Source organism: Hemitrygon akajei, chromosome 4, assembly GCF_048418815.1.
Source record: "Hemitrygon akajei chromosome 4, sHemAka1.3, whole genome shotgun sequence".
NCBI classification, from domain to species: Eukaryota; Metazoa; Chordata; class Chondrichthyes; order Myliobatiformes; family Dasyatidae; genus Hemitrygon; species Hemitrygon akajei.
Genome location: NC_133127.1, coordinates 74,737,216 through 74,759,756, shown reverse-complemented (window position 1 = coordinate 74,759,756; position 22,541 = coordinate 74,737,216). Strand labels below are relative to the sequence as shown.

General features: G+C 38.8%; 1 protein-coding gene across 3 annotated transcripts in view; it reads right to left on the bottom strand.

Moving 5' to 3' along the window:
• bbs7 (Bardet-Biedl syndrome 7) overlaps positions 1-22,541 on the bottom strand; it is a 57,907-nt gene that overhangs the window by 5,346 nt on the left and 30,020 nt on the right. The window contains exons 9-17 of one of the 3 annotated variants that reach the window (XM_073042854.1): positions 22,135-22,219; positions 20,632-20,734; positions 19,155-19,347; positions 18,934-19,008; positions 12,587-12,652; positions 11,342-11,481; positions 2,502-2,666; positions 1,235-1,344; positions 1,040-1,143 (exon numbers count right to left, since the gene is read on the bottom strand). In XM_073042854.1, the coding sequence (XP_072898955.1) occupies positions 1,040-1,143; positions 1,235-1,344; positions 2,502-2,666; positions 11,342-11,481; positions 12,587-12,652; positions 18,934-19,008; positions 19,155-19,347; positions 20,632-20,734; positions 22,135-22,219 (1,041 nt within the window). The other 2 variants (XM_073042855.1, XM_073042856.1) reach the window with 2 other exon arrangements.

The window sequence follows — 22,541 nt, the reverse complement described above, 5'->3', positions numbered from 1 at the left end:
TGGAATAACACCTATGATTGTGTCCTTGGGCTGAATGGATGGCCTCAGAACCACAAATATCTTCTTTTGTATTAAAAATGACTACAGTTGGCCTTGAATCTCATCTTTGATTTTTATAGGCTAGGACTCCCAGATATTAAACTTTGTCACAATGCCTTTCTGCTAAAGCCAGTCACCCTCACTGTACCCTATATTTATAAACACATCAAACTGTTTCACAGAAACATAGTAATACTAAAGCTGATAATAAATCAAACACAGGAAAGCAGGAGTGAAGAAAGTAAACTGGACCTTGCGTCCGGATAGGTGAAAACATGCCAGCAATTGTAGGGTGCACAAAGGACAAGGTGAAAAAAAGGTGTTGAAGGATGCTGATCGGATTGTCTAGTCAGTCAAGAAGGTCTGAAGTTTGGGACCACAGCAGGAATACCAGAAGGAAAAGGAATAATGAAAAGCTGAAGCCAGAAGAAATAAAGGGATAGAAGTCCACACGGACACAAGGTGGTTAGAGAGTATAGAAGGAAAAGCACAAGCCAAGTCAAAATGAGGAAAGAGCAATATGCCATTGAAGTGCGTGCAAAAATGTTTTTATATTATGTCAAACCTCTTAAACATTGGTAATACTGGAATTGTAGCCAATGACATTTCTATTGCAAAGGTAAGTAGTAACAAAATAACAATGATGTTACTGTAGTATGCAATGCTCTAGAGAAAATAGCAGCTCCTTAGAACAGGTTAGCATCACAAAGTTGTTGGGCAATGAGATACCCAGCTAAAATATGCCAGTTTACCTGGCTGTGATATGAAATGCATGGGGTATAAATACCCAATCCGGCTCACTTTAGATCTACATTAGCTTCCAGAAAATTTATATGAGTAAATATTATTAATTACTGAAGGTGACTACTTCCCTCATCTTGCTCTCAGCAAGTTGTTTTGCAGAAGTGAACAGTTTTTTTTTATTGACTACGTTTAATGGAATATAAATATTTAAAAATCTTATATACAGTTTTGCTATATAAACAATGCAACAACTCACCTTCAAAGCATCAATCAGCTGGACTTTCTTGGCTAACAACAACTGATGTTCCAATTTGGGATGGATCAGTTTTAAAGTATAGTTTACTGATTCCTCATTCACATCTTCAAAAAGAAAGCATATATCCTTCAGAAAAGCAGTTTATAAATATTTAAATTCTAGGACATCTGAAACAAGTTACGGTTTGGTTCTCACCATATGAAATATTGAGATTGATTTTTCTTTTTGTAGCTTCTTTAGTTAATACATCCTTCAGAATGGAAATGGTAGAGATGTTGTCAGATTTAAAAGTTCCTTCACCTTTTCTAAAATTAAGTGCAAAGTGCACATTAACATTCCTGAGGGTCAATTCTACTACAGCAACATAAAAGAACAAAGATTCCATTTTACAATAAACTGAAATAAATAAACTACTCTCTATAATCTATTCAGCTTCCTTGGTGAGACAATGACAAAAATAATATAAATTTTATTTCAAAGGATTTACACAAATGCATGAACAAACGATACTCAAATATAATTGAGTTTTAGTGCTGTTAAGAGACAGAAAAAACAATAATTTAATGAAACATCATTATACAAGACATTTTTATTCTCAGAATCCTAATGATGGATATTTTCTTTAATATAATGTGATACTGTACATAATGAAGTTCTTAATTTTTCACTTGCAAAACAATGTAAATCTCTATGATGAATAGCTTTTGGAAGTATCATTTTCAAAACCTGTTAGCAAAACCAGTTAGATACCAGAAAGCAGAAAAGCATATGACCCTGCATCGAGACTGAGATTGGAGAGGGAAGATAGCCTGTATGAAGAGAGGGAGCCCATAAGCAATTCCTTCCCCCTACAATGTTACCTGACCAAATGACTTCTTCCAAGTTTCTTTTTGAGCCAGATTCTAGCCGTCTCTTCTGTCTGAACCTTAAGCATCCACCCTAATCATATACATTTTATTTATTCTTTGCTAGCCCTCCACCCTTTACAACTTAAAATACACTTTAAGTAAATTAAGTAAGCTTGGTCAGAGGTATACTAAAAACAGCACCTTAAAGGATAAGTAATAGTGAGAAAAATTCAGAATTCAGGATCTAAATAACAGAAGCCAAAAGTGAAGTGAAATACAAGTGGGATATGCACAAGAATAATTATACAGTTTATGAAACAAATTTCACAACATACATCAATGATAGCAACCCTAATTCTGATTCTGAAAGATTACAGGAGCTGAATGAAGTTAAACAAATAGGGAGGAGTGAAGCTATGGAGATACTTTTAAACATATGAAAGAATTTTTTATACCAAGCAATTGCAAATCACTGACAGGTAGTGACAGAGTATATTTGGATATGAAGCAGCACAGTTGAGGATGATACAAGTTGGTTGGAAGATAGTTCAGCTACAAGAAAATGTAAAATGAGTCAACAATGATAACACAACTAGCATAGTAATTTCACTTACCTGTAGGTACATTCTAACTGTGTGTCCAGAAATGTATTTTGGAAGTAAAATGTAACACTATCACCCACTGGAACTTTATCTGGTACTTCCGGCACACAGAAGACGACCCAGGAGTGAATTTCTGCAAAGCTGAACTGTCCTGTCAGAGTCAGTGAATTTACTGGTCTGTTACACAGAAAACATGTGGGGGGGGGGGGGGAGGGGGAGAACAGGGAGTAAAAATTACTATTAATGAAAACTGCAGTGATAGTCACTTCCTAATTTTATGATATTGCCCCCTTTTATTCCGAAGATGGAAATACAGCGGATTCTGGTCAATTGGAACAACTGTTAAAGAACAAAACTAATTCAGAAAATCACCAGGATTCCCTTTGTTTATTTGGGACACTATGCCACTTAATTGGGACAGGAAATTGTTGCTGAACTGTTTCTAACTAGCATCAGTTGTGTGCACTTGTGTAGCCATTAAACACTACATCGTGTTTAGAACAGATTTTAAATAGTGTCAGTTGCGTGTGCTTGTTTTTGGAAAGCAGTGATTTTTGTCACTGATAGATAACAAGAAATAAACATTAAGGCAATTCAGAACTGTTTTGCTCACTGCTGTTTTAAACATTCAGGCTTGGAGATGCCACAAACCACTGGAAATGAAGATTTAAAAATTCACTACTTAAATAAGTTAGTAACTACAAAAAATGTCAAGCTATCAACAATCATATTGAATGCTATGATGGAAATGAAGACTGAGGATGCAAACGTCGAATGCATTGTATGAAGGCAGTCCATTATCTATGCAGGGAGGGGAGCACCTCTTGTGAAGAGGCTTGTCATGTCCATCCTGAGGCAGCTCACTCACCTTTGGTCCCCACCAGAAACTCAGCTCTCACCTGTAGCTCCAAGTATCTGTTTGCATGTGACAGCAATCACACCCCAGTACACCCCAACAGGTGGGCTAAACCAAGTGAGGGTAGACAGCGGGCCTCGTATTCCAGTGAGAGGGGGACATGCCTATCCCCAGCATGTCAAATCAGCTCTAGTGAACTGCACAGATGAGATCAACAGTAAGATCCAATGGCCAGAAAGGTGATTCTGCAATGTTCTGTGGATAATGAAGGTCATGACAAGGTACAGAAGATGACATGATCATCTACTGCAGCCAAGGAAGTTCCCAGTTTGTGATGACTACTCATACCACTGGACTTGGACTTCCAAGTTCAAGAGAGTGGAACTGCCCCAGTGCAATGGCTTTTCCACTTTAAAAACTCTCCCGCACAGGTCTCTTGTCATTGTTGAATATGACAGACAACCAACTATCTGCACTAGGTGCCTGCACTGACTTTGTTCATTTACAGCTAATCAAAAGAACACAAGATGAACCTCTCCATCAATAACTATTAGGAACTAAGAGTTTTATAGTACTGTAGTATTATTTCTAGTGTTCTAATTGGTTCTGTGTTTCATTTAAATACATAATTTATTACTCAGTTAAATGGTAGTTTGTCTTTTTTATACCTTTTTAACTATTTCCATGCAACTTTGGTTAATTGGGACAGCAGCTTAATTGAGCCAAAATATACTTGTCCTGAAGTGTCCCAAATAACTGGAATCCACTGTATATAATAGAAAATAATTCGTTAACTGATTTCAAGAATGGGGCTATACCATGACTAATGGTATATAATGCTCATGTCACACAGTCTAACAAGAATCAATCAACACTGGATACCCACCCTGGTGACAAGCACTGTAGCTGATTATAGTATTTCTAATACCCTAAATCTTTATGGTGTGCACAGTGAAGTATTTATACAACTGAGATTTTAAAATTGTGACTTATTAGTAACAGTGGGCAGAACTCAGTACTTTAATAAAACCTTAATTTAATTATTAAGCTGGTCTACAATATCATTCACTTCTTATTCTCATCCTCCACCAACATATTCTTAAAAAATAAACATGACCTATGAACTCAGTGGCCATGGAATGACTGGTGGTGCCAGACAGGATGGTTTGAGTATCTCAGAAAATGCTGATCTCCTGAGGTTTTCACGCACAACAGTCTCTAGAGTTTACAGATAAACAAAAAGCATCCAGTGAGTGGCAGTTCTGACAGTGAAAATGTCTTGTTAATGAGAGGTCAGAGGAGAATGGCCAGACTGGTTCAAGCTGACAGGAAGCTGACAGTACAACAGTGATGGGCAGAAGAGCATCTCTGAACACACATGTCGTACCTTGAAGTGGGCGGGCTACAGCAGCAGAAAACCACAAGCATATTTAGTGGTCACTTTATTAGTACATGAGGTTCCTAATAAAGTGGCCATTGGTTGCATACTACATTCCTGTAGCCACAAACGATTTTACATAGAAAACCATTTACATACTTTTTATTTAATAAGAGAACAATATATTTTTGCAGCAAAACAAGAAACATGTCAAATTAATTACAACTCCATAATACCATTACAAAAGCTACAAAATTCTACCATTTAGTGTATGATCTTTATGCATTACATGACTTAGTAAAATCATATAATCATATAACAATCACAGCACGGAAACAGGCCATCTCGGCCCTCCTAGTCCGTGCCGAACTCTTAATCTCACCTAGTCCCACCTACCCGCACTCAGCCCATAACCCTCCACTCCTTTTCTGTCCATATACCTATCCAATTTTACCTTAAATGACACAACTGAACTGGCCTCTACTACTTCTACAGGAAGCTCATTCCACACAGCTATCACTCTCCGAGTAAAGAAATACCCCCTCGTGTTTCCCTTAAACTTTTGCCCCCTAACTCTCAAATCATGTCCTCTCATTTGAATCTCCCCTACTCTCAATGGAAACAGCCTATTCACGTCAACTCTATCTATCCCTCTCAAAATTTTAAATACCTCAATCAAATCCCCCCTCAACCTTCTACGCTCCAATGAATAGAGACCTAACTTGATCAACCTTTCTCTGTAACTTAAGTGCTGAAACCCAGGTAACAAATCAAGTGCAAATCAATCACATTTCTCCATGTATTTTATGTAGAATGTAAAGATGAACTGGTAGCTTCTGTTCACACAGTGGAAGTACACAATGAAGTTGCTGGGATCCAGCAAAGACATTAATTGGTGAGCAATGCAATTCTCATGTTCCTGCTGAAGCATATATATAATCTGAAGAAAAAATATGGCATTAACTTAAAAAGTAGGCTTCAGAAGATGGATGAAGACTTTGATTCAAAACTGAATCAAAGGGGCAGTTCTTACCAAAGAAAGTGTTGTGGTTCACCTTTGAAGACAACCATAGAATCCCTCTGATGGTTCAGATTTTACAGGTTAAAGCATTCTGCTTTCTCTAAGTAGACCCCAATATCCTGTGCTTCCCTAGATAATCAATTCAGGTACCGTGACATTCCATTATCTGTGGGAGAAGTATTCATTCTGTCTGCTCCAATTAGATCAGATTTATCTTTATTACTTGGAAAAAAAGTTTCCCTTCAAGAGCTGTCGATTTAAGAGCTTCCATTACAGCGAGTGATTTTCAGAGGTAAGTTACAGCTTTCTGCACAACACTTGAAATTATGTATGGTTACTTGTTTAATAAAAATCCTTATAGACCATGCATGTAAAACCATCCCATAGCACTGAAAGAAATTGGAAAGTGAAACCCTATCTTAGTACACATTCCCATGGTTTTAGAACTTCTAGTGCAATGGGTAGATTTTGAATAACTTCATGATTTTTCCTTCTTCAACAATGGAATCTGGACTAAAGCAAGATTATAATATCTCCTCCGTAAGAAGTACTAAGCTATCCAAAGTTATCATACACTGAAAGATTCAAGAACATCTAGTCTTCAAGTCTATTCCACTACTCAAATACTTAGGTCATATCTTATCTGTACTTTACTAACTTGGTTCCAAATCGTTAATATCCTATTAAATATCCATCAGTCTCAATTCTGAAATTTTGAGAATAGATAAACTAGCCTTAAAATCATTCTGTTAGTGGCAGAGGAAAAGCAATACTTCCAGGATTTTACTAATCTTTTATGCATTGTGCTCTTTGATTTTACTACTGAACTGCCTGAGGTCCCACCATGCAGGAATTATTTATTTACTCCGTCGTATTTTAATTATCTTAGATACATTAGCTAGTCAAGACTATCTAGCTCTTTTTGATTTAACTATTTTAATATGATTCTTGTGAAACTGCAACCCACCTAGACAATGCATCCTTCCTGAATTGTAGTGTCCACATGATACACTGAAATACCATACCTCAAAGCACACTGGAATCTCAATTTATACCATTATTTAATTTAATAGTATCTCACTGAATGATTTTAGGTACAATTTACAACCATATGGATGAAAAAATAAAAGTTATTTAAAATAGTTTCTCTCATAAAAATCAGTTTTTCATACTTCAGCAGATTGCCTAGAATGAAGCATTTCAGTTATGAGGCAAGACAAGATCTCTTTTTCTTGGTTCAGAGAAGATTAACAGAGGACACAATTGAGGTATATAAAAATTATCATGGGTATAGATTGGATAGGTTGCAGGAAACTGTTATCCATATCAGAGATAGATAAAAAAGACAGACATAGATTCATGAAAAGGGGATTTAGAGAGGATCTGTGGGGACATTTTTCCTCCAGAGAGTGGTGAGTAATTGGAATACATTGCCTGATAGCAGTGTAAACACAGTTGCTGACACATTTAAGCAGAGTCTAGATGACCACTTGAATTGCCTTGGCATTGAAGACTTTGGGCTAAATTCAATATTCAAGACTGTATAACATCATTTCCAGCACACATGTAAAAGGGACCAAAGTAATTATTATTCCGGATCTGATGCAGCATAAAAGAAAAACACAATTAGATAAAGAACACCTGTTGACTGCCCATTGTAGAACCTTCCTGTCCACCACAGTGCAGTTTCCGTACCATGCAGTGATACAGCAAGTTAGGATGCTTTCTGCTGCTCATAGGTAGAAGGACATGAGAATTGATGTGCATAGTCCACTCGCCTCAGATACCTCAGAAAGTTGAGGCGTTGGTGAGCTGTCTTGATTACGTAGAATGTGTTCTGGATCATGAGAGTTTGTGTGAGATGTGCACTCCCAGAAACTTGAAACTGCTTGCAGTTTCCACTGCTGTGCTGCTGATGTGAACAGGGTTGTGAGTGATACGAGTTCTCCTGAACCAGAGTTAAGACAAAACTGAACTGAGCTAAGACAAGATGGCAACAGCAACCAACGGCGATGTCTTGCGAACATTTCACAAAACTACTTCTGCATGTGAGTGCAGCCTGTGATTTACATTTTAATGGTGTGCTTTTGGGCCTATCGAGTAATCAGGCGCATTGCTCTCTGAGGAAATCTGGTGAGGTAGGGAGTGGAATGTGTGGCCTGAAGACCTTGGAGACCTAGAGGTGAGCCCATGATCAACTCCACTGCCTCTCTCCGATGGAGAGGTCGAGCAAGGTTAAAGTCGACAAGGATGAGGGCAGAGGGCGGGCGGGTGTTTGGTGCTGCATGCCTGTGTTTGACCAGTTTTCCTCTCCTTCTCATTAGCTGCTGTCGGAGGAAAGTGGTTCCACATTGCAAGGATTGATCGATGAGGCTCGTGGCTGTGGACTCATTTTGGGGGACTTTGAGGTTCATGTTGCACGTGTTTCTGGTTTGATCAGGGCACTTCAGTGCTGACTAGGGCGCCTTGGCAAAGAATAGCTCTGTGGCCTGCAGTTGGCTAGTGGCAAGGCACTGAACTGAACACTCCAGGACTCCTGGTTTGATGTCTGATATTTTATGTTGTTCACTCACATTTTGCCGTTTGCACAATCTGTTCTTTTTAAGCGCATTGGGGTGTTTGATGTTTTCTCTGAACGGGTTCCATGCTGTTTCTTTGTTCTGTGACTGCCTGCAGGAGGACAAATCTCAGCAGTTATATTCTGAATATATGATTGGATAATAAATGTACTTTTGAATCTTTGAAGTTGATAACCATCTCCTTTGCCTTGCTGACATTGAGGAAGAGGTTATTTGCCTAGCACCAGACTTTGAGCTCTTCCACCTCCTCTCTGTAAGGCATCTGATCGTCACTGACGATGAGCCCCACCACTGTTGTGTCATCGGCAAATTTGATAATGTGATTTCTCGAGTGTTTGGCTCTGCAGTCATGTGTGAGCAGAGTGTACAGCAACAGGCTCAGCACACAGCCCGGTGGGGAGGCACCCTTGCTGAGGATGATGGGAAGGGAGGAACAGTTGTGCATCCTGACTATCTCAAGTCAAGTGGTTGGGAAGTCCTACACCCAGTTGCACAGAGATGTATTTAGACAGAGGAGAAGGAATTTGTTCACCAAGGTCTGTGTTGAATGCCGAATTGAAATCCAGGAACAGCATTCTGACACGTGTTCTTGTTTTCCAGCTGTGTTAGGGCCAGGTGGATGACAGATGTAATGGCATCTGTCGTAGAGCAGTTCTGTCAGTAAGCATATTGGTGAGTGTCCTGTGTAGCAAGAAAGGTGTTTTTGATATGTGCCATCATCAGCCGTTCAAAGCACTTCATGATAACTGGTGTCAGTGCCACTGGGATGTAGTCGTTTAGTTCTGAAGATATAGAGTTCTTAGATACAGGATTGACAGTGGCAGATTTGAAGCATGAGGCGATTGCAGCCTGAATGAGAGAAGTGTTCCCAACATTACTTTTACTAGGTAATATTGAAGGGATAAAACCGATATCCAGATTGAATAAATATCAGAAAGAATTTATAAAAATTGCATTGGCAGTAGCCAAAAAAGCTATTGCAGTGACTTGGAAATCGGATACATATCTAAGTATAGATCGTTGGAAGAACGAAATTTATGGCTGTATTCCACTTGAAAAAATCACTTACAATTTAAGAGATAAATATGAAACATTTTTGAAAATTTGGCGCCCTTATTTACAAAAGACAGGATTAAATATATAGGTGCTCCGAAGATGAAATAATTGGTTACTTGGGGAAAGAAATAAATGCATACACCAAAGTTATTACGAACTCCGTGGAGCGTGTGGGGATCTTCCAATATCCAGGCATTCCTTTTTTTTTTCTCTCTTTCTTTTTTTTTAGGGATGTTAGGGGGGAGGGGTTAAGGGGAGGGGGGCTGGGTAACATTTTTTTTTTCTCATACACTTTTATTTTGTAACTATTTGAAAACAATAAAAAAAGTTTAAAAAAAAAAAAAAAAAAAAAAAAAGAAAAGAAGATGTCAGTGAACTGGCAGGCACACTCCCTGAATACTCAGCCTGAGATGTTATCTGATCCGGCTGTCTTGTGGGGTGGTGGGGGGGGTGGGTTGACTCTCTGCAAAGTCCTTCTCACGTCGTCAGTAATACCACATACACTGCTGAATGTTATCGGACAGGTGTTCCTGAATTTTAGGTAAATCTTTGCCCTCTTGATGCCCAAGATGAGGATTCTCCTGGCTGCTCCAAGAGATGTTCTGTCTCCAGACTTGAAAGCAGTGTCCCAAACTTTTAGTAGGGAGTGCACCTCTGCATTCAGCCAGTGCTTCTGGTTGGGTTGTGAGATGACTGTTCTTGAGGTACCAACGTCCTCTACACACTTACAGATGTGGCCATAATAGACGAGGTCTCAGAGCAGTGTCTTCCCCATTTGCGGCAGCCTCCTTGAACATCTGCCAATTAGTCCTTTAAAACAGTCCTGAAGATAGAGAATGCCTCCTTAAGCTATTCAACGATGGTCCTCTTATCTAGTTCCTCCATTTTCATCATGCTGGGACTCACATTATGGAGATATGGTCAGAGAGGCTAAAATAAGGATGTGGGAATGCTTAGCGTCTGTTTGTATATATATGGCCCAGTCTGTTTGTTCCCCTAGTGGCCATGGTAACATGTTGGTGGAATTTGGGTAGAATGTCCTACAGGTTATCATGATTGAAGTCTCCTGCAAATATGAAGAGAACTTGTTTTGTAGAGCAGTGGTCCGCGGCAGTGGTTGGGGACCACTGTTGTACAGTGCTGATGACACCGTCAAGCTCTCCCAGTGCATCTCTGGCGTTTGCAGATAGTGTTGATGAACACAACAGCAAACTCCCTGATTGGGTAATATGGGCAGCATTTAATTGTAAGATATTCAATGGCCCCAGAACCGTGACGGCCAGATGAGTTTATGCACCAACCTTTGTTAATGTACTCACAGAGACCACCTTCTTTGGATTTCCCTAACAGGGAGTTCCCTAACAAGATGAACCATCAGGCAAATTGTTGTTAAGCTACGTTTTGATGAAAACCAGAATGCAGCAGTTTCTCATCTCTTTCTGTGCATTCATTCTCAGTTTCAGCAAGTCCATTTTATTTTCTATCAAGCGGACATTGCCAGGAAAAATGATGGCACCACCAGCTTGGTCGGGTTAGCTTTCAGCCTAGCTAGTGCCCCGACTTTTACCACGTTTCTATTTCCTCTCACACTGCCTGCTTCTGCCGCTTCTCCAGCTGAGCTGCCTAGGCCAAGTCACTGTCACTAAGTTTGGTGTCCATTGAGCACCTCTAATAACTCTGGTGCTGGCAGATTAAAAGTAATTTGGTCTAAGAGTTCAGTGGTGCTATATTCACAGAGCTTTGGTTGTCTGAAATCCCTGACCAGACACTTCAAAATGCTATCTAAGAATTTAAAACTAGCACCATTGTTGGGAACTGGAGAAGCCACAGATCTCTGTGCGCTACCATTTTGTATACTATAAATGCTACAAGATGATGGCTGCTGGTCAGCATAGATATGGTGGGCATTGTTCTGTGCTGTATTACTCTATAACTCTATTACTTCTCATATTATTAATCTACCTGTTATGATCAATAATATGTGTCCTCTGGTGGAGTGATAATGGTTTGATCTGATACTGATGGACCCGGCATGTTTTAGGCTGGAGCCGTGGAGTAATGTAAGCTTGTAATGTTCCATGCTGCCCTTCAATTGAACGAATCTGTAAAAAGAAAGTGAAGTTTATCGTCTGAAAAGACATCTTATTCTATATACCCCTGCCTTTAGAGTCACAAATTTGAAACTGTTATACATTGGTATATTAAATTAATTCTCCAAAGCACCTATGCTACTTGAGGGCTTGGAAAAAAACCCCCAGAAGATTGTTATTTTCATTGCTAACATACCTCTTAATGGCTTTATAATAAATTATTACAGATAATCATATTTGGGAAACAGGCAGAAAGCTAGTCTATTTCATGGCTATTCTTAAATATGAACCTGGTACTTGAATCTCAAATGTTAATTGACATATCGAATTCAGTATTCTTGGAATGAGTTCAATCTATGAGAAGATTCCACATATTATAAAATGGTTTAGGAATAAGTCACATTTATGTTGTGCCTTTCAGGAAATACTAAAATGGTTACAAATGATTGCAGTTATTGTGGTAGTGTGTGTGGTGTAGGAAACAACAAGATTCCACTATTAATAAAAAGGTAAGTATATTGACTAGAAATTTTATTTATTGAGGGATAAATATTGACAAAACAACAAACGCAAACAATTGTGCTATTCCTTGATCAATTATGGGATTGAAAACAATGCATTTAAAATACAATGAGCCAATTTGAGTTGTATTCTACCCTTTACCCAAACTTGCTACTCATGATCCTGCTCACCCTTACTTGACAGAACAAGCTGATTCCCTCCATATTTTGGAGTCATCACAAGACTTCAGTTGATATCAATCAATATTTTATGTGGGGGCAGCCCCCAAAATAGCCTTTCACAGGAATTGAAGATGTGAACGTGGGAGTGGAGACTTATCCTTCTATCAAAGCTATATATCAACATCAAAGGATATTTGGAAACTATAAAGGTTACTTCAACTGATTAATTAAAATAATAGCTATTAAAATAAAACCCTAAAATGGTAGAAAAATTAAAATAATAATATAAAATAATTTGTCAATAATAAATTTGATCTCCTAGATATAAGCTGTATTACAAGGCTGAGATTAGACTATCACATACATTGTAGGTCTAATTTTCGTAAACTTGTATGAAATTCCATCATCATAAGATATTTTATGACTTTACAAACCTTTAGTTCCAACCTGGTGGTATTTGCTTGGCATCGATAAGTAGCCAGGAGAAAATTACCATTCTGCTATGAAAAAAAATACAAGTTGCAAATATGAGACTATTTTAAAAACAGACTAAAAGTTACAGCATCTCCTAAAAGCTAACAGTATTACATATCATCTGACTTTTTTTTAAAAAAAGTGTATCTTAGCTCTTTTAATCTCTTTCACATCACCAATATACTTTATGTATACTTCAAGGTCTGTTCAAACCTTACACCCGCCTACTATTAGTTTTCAGCTTAGTTTTAATTTCACATTTCACAATGGAACATTATTCTCTGATGCTTCCCTTCCTTTATCACAGTGATACAGCATGGAACAAGGTCCTTTGGTCCAGCTCATCTATGTCAACTGCGATACCCAGCAAGCTAGTTCCATCTGCTGATGTTTGGTCAATAGTACTCTAAATTATTTCTCTCCATGCACTTACCTAGATGGCTTTTAAATGTTGCTATTGTGCCCACCTCAACTATTATTTCTGGCAACTCATTCCAAATAAACATCATCCTTTGCATGAAGAAGCTGCCCCTTTTAAATCTCTTGAAGGCCAGCATGTCAAATGCCTTCTTCACCACCTAAACTACCTGTAACACCGTTTTCAACAAAATATCCACTTGCATTCCTGGTCACATTGTTCCACAACAATCCCCAGGGCTCTACCATTCATTGTATAAATCTTAACATGGTTTGATCTCCCAAAATGTAATACCTTATATTTATCTTGATTGAAAGCCATTTGCCAATCCTCAGACCACAAACCAAGCTGATCAAGACCCCCTAGTAATTTTTCACAACATTCTACACTATCTATTTATTATCTCTCCGTATCCCATTCTCCTGCCTTCTCCCCGTAACCTACAACAGCCTGACAAATCAAGAACCCATCAACCTCTGCTTTAAATATACTCAATGACTTTGCTTCTACAGCCATCTGTAGCAATGAATTCCACAGATTCACTACCCTCTAGCTAAAGAAATTTCTCATCTCTGTTCAAAATAGGCATCCCTCTATTCCAGGGGCTCCTAACCTGGGGTCCATAGACCCCCTTGTTTAATGGGTTAATTGCTAGCTGTGTGTGTGTTCCAGTAAAATGGCGGCCTCTCAAGGGCCAACCAAAGGTGATTATTTTTCTTTGTAATTTTGTTTTTTTTTACCATCGAAAGACAATTCTACTCCAAGAACTTTGGATACTGCAGGGTTCCTCCATTACTGGTTAGTCCATCCACGGTTCTCTCTATCCAGGCCTTCCCAGGCCATTCAATATTCAGTAGGTTTCAAAGAGATACTCCCTTATTCTTCTAAACTTTAGTGAGTACAGGCCCGGAGCCATCAAACATTCCTCATACATCAACCCTTTCATTCCTGTCATGCTCTGCTGAGTTCCTCCAGCATTTTGTGTAACTTTTGCTACCAAAACAAGTTGCTCCCACGTACCGAGTATTGGGAATGGTTCCCAGCTGACAGGGAAGATCAGCTAACTAGAAAACCTTTCCAGTTCTGGACTGATAGTGGTCATCATGTTCAACGTTTTATTTTTGTATCATCCAGATCCAAATCATTATACATTCATATCCAAATCATTTATATAAATTGCAGACAACAAAGGTCTCAGCACTGACTTCTTTGGTACACTGCTAGACATAGGCCTCCAGTCTGTGAAATAACCTTTGACCATCACTCTCTGCTTCCTACCAGTGAGCCAATTATGAATCCAATCTAATATCTCACCCTGGATCCTATGTGATCTAACCTTCCAGACTAGCCTGCCATGAGAGAGCTCATCAAAAGCCTTGTTGAATCCATGTAGGCAACATCTACTGCCTTACGCTCAGCTACCCTCTTGGTTACCTCCTCCAAGAGATTTGTCAGACATGACTTCCCATGCATAAAGCAAATTTAACTGTCCCACATCAGACAGCTCCCCAAATGTTGGTAAATCCTGTCCCTCAGCAACCCAAACCCCCTCAACAATTTACCAACCACTGATGTCAGGCTCACTGGCCTGATGGTCCTGATTGTCTTCCGTACACTTTTTAAACAATGATACTATATCAGCCATTAACCAGTCCTCTGGAACTTCACTACCTGTGGCCAGAGGGTGAAGCAAAAATCTCTGCAAAGGCCTCAACAATTCCTTCTCTTGCTTCCCACAATGTCCGAGAATGCACCAGTTCAGGCCCTGGGGATTTATTCACCCAAATACACTTTAAGGACTCCAATACCTCTTCCCTGCTAATTTGTACATGGTCCAAGTCAAAATCACTCATTTGCCCCATTCCCTTAACTTCCACTATTTTCTTCACAATAAAAAGTGATGAAAAATATTTATTAAAATTTTCACCTATTTTCTTTGGTTCCACACACAGACAACTATGGACTGTTCTCTCAATAGCCAGCACAGTAGCGTAGGGGTTAGCACAATATTTTACAGTGGCAGCAATCATCAATCAGAGTTTAATTCCTGCTGCTGTCTGCTTGAATGCTCTTCCCGTGATTGTGTAAGTTTCCTTTGGGTGCTCCAGTTTTCTCCCACATTGCAAAGATATATTGGTTAGGAAGCTGCCGACATGTGATGTTGGCACTGGAAGCGTGGCGACTCCTGTGGGTTGCCCCCGGCAAATCCCGACTGTATTGGTTGTTCACTGTATGTTTTGATGTACATATGACAAATAAAGCTAATCTCTTTACTCTTAATATGCTTACATAATCCCTTGGGATTTTACTTCATCTCATCTGCCAGACTAGATTTACTAGTTCCCAACTGCTTAAGTACAGGTAAAGCTCCTCTCTTTTACTTAACAAGAGTGTCAGCATTTCTCGTCAACATGGGTTTCCTAACCCTGCCAGCCTTGCCCTTCACCCAGACAAGAATATGAAGGCCCTGAATTCTTAACTTCACATCTTTAAAGGTCTCCCTCTTGGTATTAGTGTTCATTTCCCTGGAAATAATCTCCACCAATCAACCACTGTAAGAACTGGCCTAATGGCTCCAAAATTTTCTCTGCCTCAATTCAGGCCTTAACTGCTGAACTGGCTTTATACTTCTCAATGACCATATTAAAACTGATAAAACTATACACACCAAAGTGCTCACCAACTTGCCCTATCTCATTCTTCAGGAGGTTGTTCAGTGTTGCAGCCTCTCCAGTAGGTCCCTCTATGTACTGATAAAAGAAGCTTTCTGGGACACATTTCACAAATCCCACTCCTTTCAACCCTTTTACACTATGGTGGCCCAGTTAATATTAGGGAAGTTAAAATCTCTCACTAATACTACTCTATTATGTTTTTAACTAACTGTAATCTTTATACACATCTGCTCCTCCAATTCCTGGTGTCCACTGGGGGTCCTATAATATGTGTATTGTGTAGGCCTCCATTAGTCTCGATAGTTTGGAAAGTTTCCAGGGCACAAGCCTGGGCAGGGTTTTTTTCATGATCTTTTCTAAATGGAAGACCGGCAGTTGCCCAAGCTGCAAGTCTTCCCTCTCCATGCCACCAATGTTATCCAAGGAAAGGGCATTAGGACCCATACAGCTTGGCACCGGTGTCGTTGCAGAGCAAGGTGTGGTTAAGTGCCTTGCTTAAGGATACACACGCAGCCTCAGCCAAGGCTCGAACTAGCGACCTTCAGATCACTAGACAAACGCCTTAACCACTAGGCCACGTGCCAACACCCTATGATATAATTCACCAAAGACTCTAGAAAATTCCTACAGATGTACCATGGAGAGCATTCTGATTGGTTGCATCACCTTCTGGTATGCAGGCATCAAACCACAGGATTTTAAGAGGCTTCAGAGTTAAAGATTCAGCCAGCTCCAACATAGGCGCAAGCCTCGCCACCATAGAGGATACCTTCAAAAGGTAGTTCTGCCCTTCCTTTAGCTATGTTTTTGTTATGGCTATCTTACGCCAGTCCACAGAGCCAATCTACAGCCTGAATTCAATGCCTTTTGCCAATGGTCTTTCCTCTCCTTTCACTGTGTTCCTGTCTATCCTGATGACCAAGTTTGCTCCTATTGGCTAGTTTTATCCCTTGATTAGAGAATCAGCCACTCATTTGCTCTAGGCTCCAACCCTCGCTTTCTAGTTTAAACCCTCCCAAGCAGCATTAGCAAATCTTCCAGCAACAATATTGGTCTACCTCCAGTTCAGGTGCCACCTGTCTCTCTTATACAGGTCACCCTTACCCTAGAAGAGATCCCAATGATCAAAGATTCAAGATTATTTATCATGCATACATTGAAAGTAGTGAAATGTGTTGTTTGTGTTAACAACCAACACACCTGAGGATGTGCTGGGGGCAGCCTGCCTTATCTTCTGTTGCCAACACATCATACCCACAATGTTGACAGAATAACACAAATCATAACAAGCAACAAAACAAGTCCCATTCTTCTCTCCCACCCACACATGTATGCAGAGCTTTAACCCCAGGATAGACCATCATCTTTGGCCTCCAGCGGGCTCAGACTCGGGCTTGCCAACATTGGACTTCTACTTCCCCTGTGGACTCGCAGAGATTCAGAGACTTCACTCCAACCAACAGGCCTTGTCTTCTGTACTTCTGAAAGTAGGAATGCTTCTTTGTTATGATAAGTGCTTTTTCCTCGCAATTTGTTTGGGTTTAGAATTTACTGATAACGAGAATTGTATTCATTTGTTAACCAATTGGGATTAACGTTATTCTCTCTCTTCTGAGTCTGTAAGCTATTGTTGGCAGGCTTTTGGGGAGTCGGTGCGAGGGGGTGAGAGAGAGAGCGGATGCGATGCTGTAAGCTGGGTGACGGAACGGACACCAAGTGGGGGTCCGAGGCCAGGAGGTTTGGCGAGGAGAGGAGACAAAGACAGACATGCCAGGGGTGCTTGGTTAATCACTTCGGGTGGTCCTGAGCTGCGAGTTGAGGAGGTCTGAGGGGATCGAATGGTGGCCAGAATACTTCGTTAATTGACCTCCAATGGTTGTGCACGAAGTGGTTTGGACTTTGATAAGTTTTGGCGCCTTTTCTTTATTTTCTTTTCCTTCATATATACTGTATCGTTATTAATCACTTAGTTTCAGTAATCTCTATAAAGTGTAATCATTTAATCGCATATGGTGTACTGTCTGTTAATTGGCGGGGTGGGGACATCACACAGCATCCACACAAGATGATTATCCAGTTTGGCGGGGCCGAAGGCTGCTCCCCCTAGACAAGAGCGAGCTGAGCGAGCCTGAGGTTAACCAGGGGGCTACATGAACATTAAACAAATACAAGTAAATCTGAGATGCAAATCAGTGGAGGTCGCAGTTCAGCACCATCTTGGATCCAACAAAGATCTTCAGTCCCTGCCCTTGCACCTGCTCCTTGGCCAACTGAGCTATTGTTCAGTTTCTACCCTCACTAGCATGTAATAGGAAGTAATTAGGAAGTAATAGGAAGTAATCCAGAAATTGTTCTTAATTATTCTCCCACCAACACATTAGTTATTTGTCCCATATTTTTGTTTCAAATTCAAATATTTGTAAATCAGATATAATGGCCTACAAATTCAAATGGACCACCACAGAAACGACAGTACATCTTTCCCTCTGATGCTCCAAAAGAATCACTGCACAGAGAAAGATGACATCTAATACACCTGCTGGGCCCAAGGGTGACCAATGCCTACTAGGGTCTGGTTGCAATCATGTTTCACTCCAGAAAAAAAATTATTTTGTACTGTATACTGTAAAAGAAAATGGTGTCATTAGATTTACTTCATGGTCAAATGATTTAACTTCTATAGAAATGAGAATTATAACGTGAACATTACTGGGGAGAATAAAGAATGATTTAAATGTAACATATTCCATTTAGAAAGTAATTATGATGCCTCCTAACATTGTGGTAATAATGTGACTGGTCTGATACAATGCATGCTTGTGAAGAATCATTTAGACCTGAAAATTAAGTACAAAAAAATCACAGATGTCAAGAATAATCTCTGTCGATTCAGAAGTAGTTAATATTTTCCCTGAAATCCAATGAGTCAACAAAATTAGGCATTCACCACTGGTGCAGAAGGCAGTGTACTTAAATAATCAATGAATCAGGAACACAATTTGGAATCCAAATCAGCATTTGTTCCAAGTCTTAATCTTAGCAGTAACTACCACCTGACACAAAGTAGATAAAGTAGTAAATTTCGAACATGATCTCTGGTTCTAAAAATTACCGTACTATATATCCAAATTAAAAAAAACATTTCAGTGAGAGTCTTAGTTTGATATCAGTATCAATATTTCAGTTTTTTCAATTAATCTTATATATTTTATACCTCTGCATCACAGCCACTGAAGCTAACCACAGCTGAATTTTTGTCTACATCCAGTAGATCAATTGGGACATCACTCTGTGAACAGAAGCAAATAGAAAATAAAGCACAAAAACCAAAATTAAGTTTAGTTTTACATTAAAGTTGATATAAAAATAAAATTATCAACCAAACTTCTCTCTAGAGAACACAAGAGCTCTAATGCTACAACTTGATTCACTTACCTGAAGCAACAAACTGTCAATAGCAGTCTGCACTTCGAGGGTCAGGCTGTAGCTCGCATCATCACTGTTCAGAATAAACTTGTCATTAACATTAAACACAGGCACTGCTGAAACTGCACCACTTGAATGTGCTGACTGGTGGTACTTCTCACGCTCTTGAAGCACTTTTAATTGTAACTGGTCCAACTCCACCCTAATGAAGAAAGGAATCCTATGTTTAACTTCATGTCCCAAGATAAGAAAAGGACATTGGGTTATAAACCAGTTCTTCTAAAATTTACAGAATAACGTCTTCTTTGATGATCAGATTTTCCAAGTCCCAGATGACTAGTTAACATCTGTTTCTATAAGTAATCTGTACTTGAGAAGACAATAGCATAGAAGGTAAATAAAAGTCAAAAGCAACTAAAGATACAAATATCAACTATATAACTAAGCAATGAAACATCGCTCTTGTCTGATTCTAGAATACTTTAAAGAAGAACAATATGATACGATGCCAAGTGTGGTTTTAGGGATTCTAATTGTTATGTAGTGTACATTTCAGAAAACAGAACTCTCAAGAGCTCATTCAACAAATTAGAACAACAACATTATAAAGTTTGAAAATTACAAGAATGATAAAATAAAAAGTAATCTGCATAAACAGAAAAATATAATATTACAGTATACCTGAAAAGACAATGCAAAATATATATATTTTTAAACCAGGCAATACAGATAAAGTAGTAAGATCAGGTCATCTATCTGGAAGAGCAGTACAGCTAATGCCAGTTATTTACATAATACAAATCACTTGAACAGTGAACACAATAAAATATTTAATAGAGGTTTCCAAAATTATGAATTCTTTTAAAGTGCACTAGAATGCAAGGGAATATTAGATCTGAAGCTAATTACTGATTTTGAAGGAAAGTACAGGTTTGTGGATATTCTGGAAAAGATCATACTCAGTAACCAAGAATCCCTGGCAAATATTCTACTTAAACACAACATGAAACTCTTAGCTGGGCAAGGTACCTGAGAACTATGAGGACCTGCGGGACTATAAACCATTCAAAAATGGTACCGAAGTGGAAAGAAAGATATTTTCTTAGAGCTTGTGTTGCATATTTGAAACAAAAATAATCCAAAAATTTAACTATCCCTGTCAAATATAAACCAACAACTGCAAAGATTAATAATGCTGATGTGAGGTGCTTTGCTGAAATCCATGCAGATGTGGGAATCATTTATGGAAGGTACATCCAGTTTGTCACTGATTCTCTATTTATTTACAGCTATCCAAATACCGCTCTCTCAGTGTGACTGTTAAGAAAAACTGTGTAAACATTACCAAATATTGCATCATAAGAAATTTTGTTTCACCTGTGCAGATTTAATCTGTCCTTGTTGTTACAACATACTACTTTTATTTAAAATACTTCTCAAAATACAACACAAAAGGCAAAATGTAAACACGACTATTATTTCAGACCTCATATTCATGATTTTATTCTGAATATCCTGGCTTATCTTCACATCATCACAAGGCCCTGGCTCTCTCTGAACTGGCTCTGTAGTTAGAGCCGTCACCCACCCTATGGATTAAACAACATAAACAGAAAATTTATTTCAGCAGAGAAAAATAAAATCAGCAATTCCAAGAACACCAATCATTGGTATTTTATTTATGAGCAAAGCTATAGGAAAACTAACTTGAGCTTAATTTCTTTCACCATCAAAAAGGTATTGGAAAAAATTCCAAGTTTTAGCTTAAAATATAAAAGCAGTTCTTGTAAATACATTTGAAAAACAAATTTGTGCAATCTGTGGACATTCTTTCAAAAGAATGGCAACTTCCAACAGATGATTTAGATTGGTATCAATCTTCTTCTGCCAGTTTATCATTTTAACAAAAGACATCTTGATACACAAAACTGCAAGAAAAATTGAATTAGCATATTGCGGCTAGTATGTAATACTTCAAAAGGAATTGAGGTATGGTTTAGATGCAGCAAAAATATACATACAAATGAACAAGGCATCTGCCAAGCTAATCTGTGACATGCCTCCTCTTTTCCCAAGAAGCTTCTCCTAAGGTCACTTCACTTGTACATCTGCCCACCTCCTGCTCTCTAACCTTAATCCATTAAATTGCTGAGCACCAAACCTTCCTTCCTGTTCCACAAACTCAATGACATTGTAAATATTTCCAACTGTCTGAGTACAATGAATTGACTCCTCACTTTTTCCTTACTACCATCTCCTCTAAAATCCCATCACTTGCTCTTTACTCTCCTTGGCAAAGTCAGTGATGGCATTGATACTTCACAAATATCTATCTTTCCTGAAGTTCCACGTTTGAACATCTCCCATCAGTTTTCTTCTACTGGAAAGGAAGTGACATTGATCTTAACAACATTGAAAATTACATCCACTGTGATATTGTATCTCAACTCTCCTCATTCTTCTTTACTGTTTAAAGCTTTAGATAAGATTGACACTATCCTAATCTCAAAAACCTCCTCTGTTGGACATCAGACTGAACCTACCATGGGTGGGTCTACTCTCAGAAAATGGAAAATTATGCATTCAAGGTATAATCTTGAAATGAAATCAGCCAAGAGAAATGCTTGCAGAGAAAGTCTGAGATAGACAGGTTAAACATTAAAATGCTCAAACATCTTAAGGACAGAAAGTGGGAAAGGCTGCTTCTTGGCAACCAATCAAGAATAAAGTTTATTCACAGATAATAGATGCCAGTACGTTTTAAAAAAATCAGTCAATACGGCTGACACTGGAAGAGCTTCAATGCTAAAACCCATTCAATATCAACTTCTTCAACAAGCAAATACTAATAACTTTATAATATCTTATACCATCTCCAGCTTTAGATTCCACTATTTAGCTATTCAAGGAGTAACAGATTAAATTTTGCTTCATGGAAAAAAAATCATGAAATGTGGAAATAGAAAAGTTACCATGGTTACTTACATACCTGTGTACGTAGCTGTCAAAACTTCATCAAAGCCTTCTTTTCCAACACATCCTCCTTGAATTGAAGTGATGCTTTCAGACAAAGCCTGGAAAGTGCAAAATTCAATTTTAAATACTCCACTAACATCTAAATTTGCAGCTCATAATTTTCTAAAGGTGATATGAAAATATCAACAAATGATAAAGTAGCTCTACAAGTTTCCTTTCACAGAAAGGGGTAACAAGCAAACTCATACTAGGTGGCTCAGCAGTTATTCTGTGCAGCTTCAAACTGCAGTTTGATCTTATTCTCGGGTGCCCTCGGTATGGAATTCACACTTTCTCCTTGTGTAACTCACAGGCTTCCTGTAATGGCTCCAGTTTCTCCCCACATCCCAGTATGTGCTGGAACCATAAATGGCTACCAGA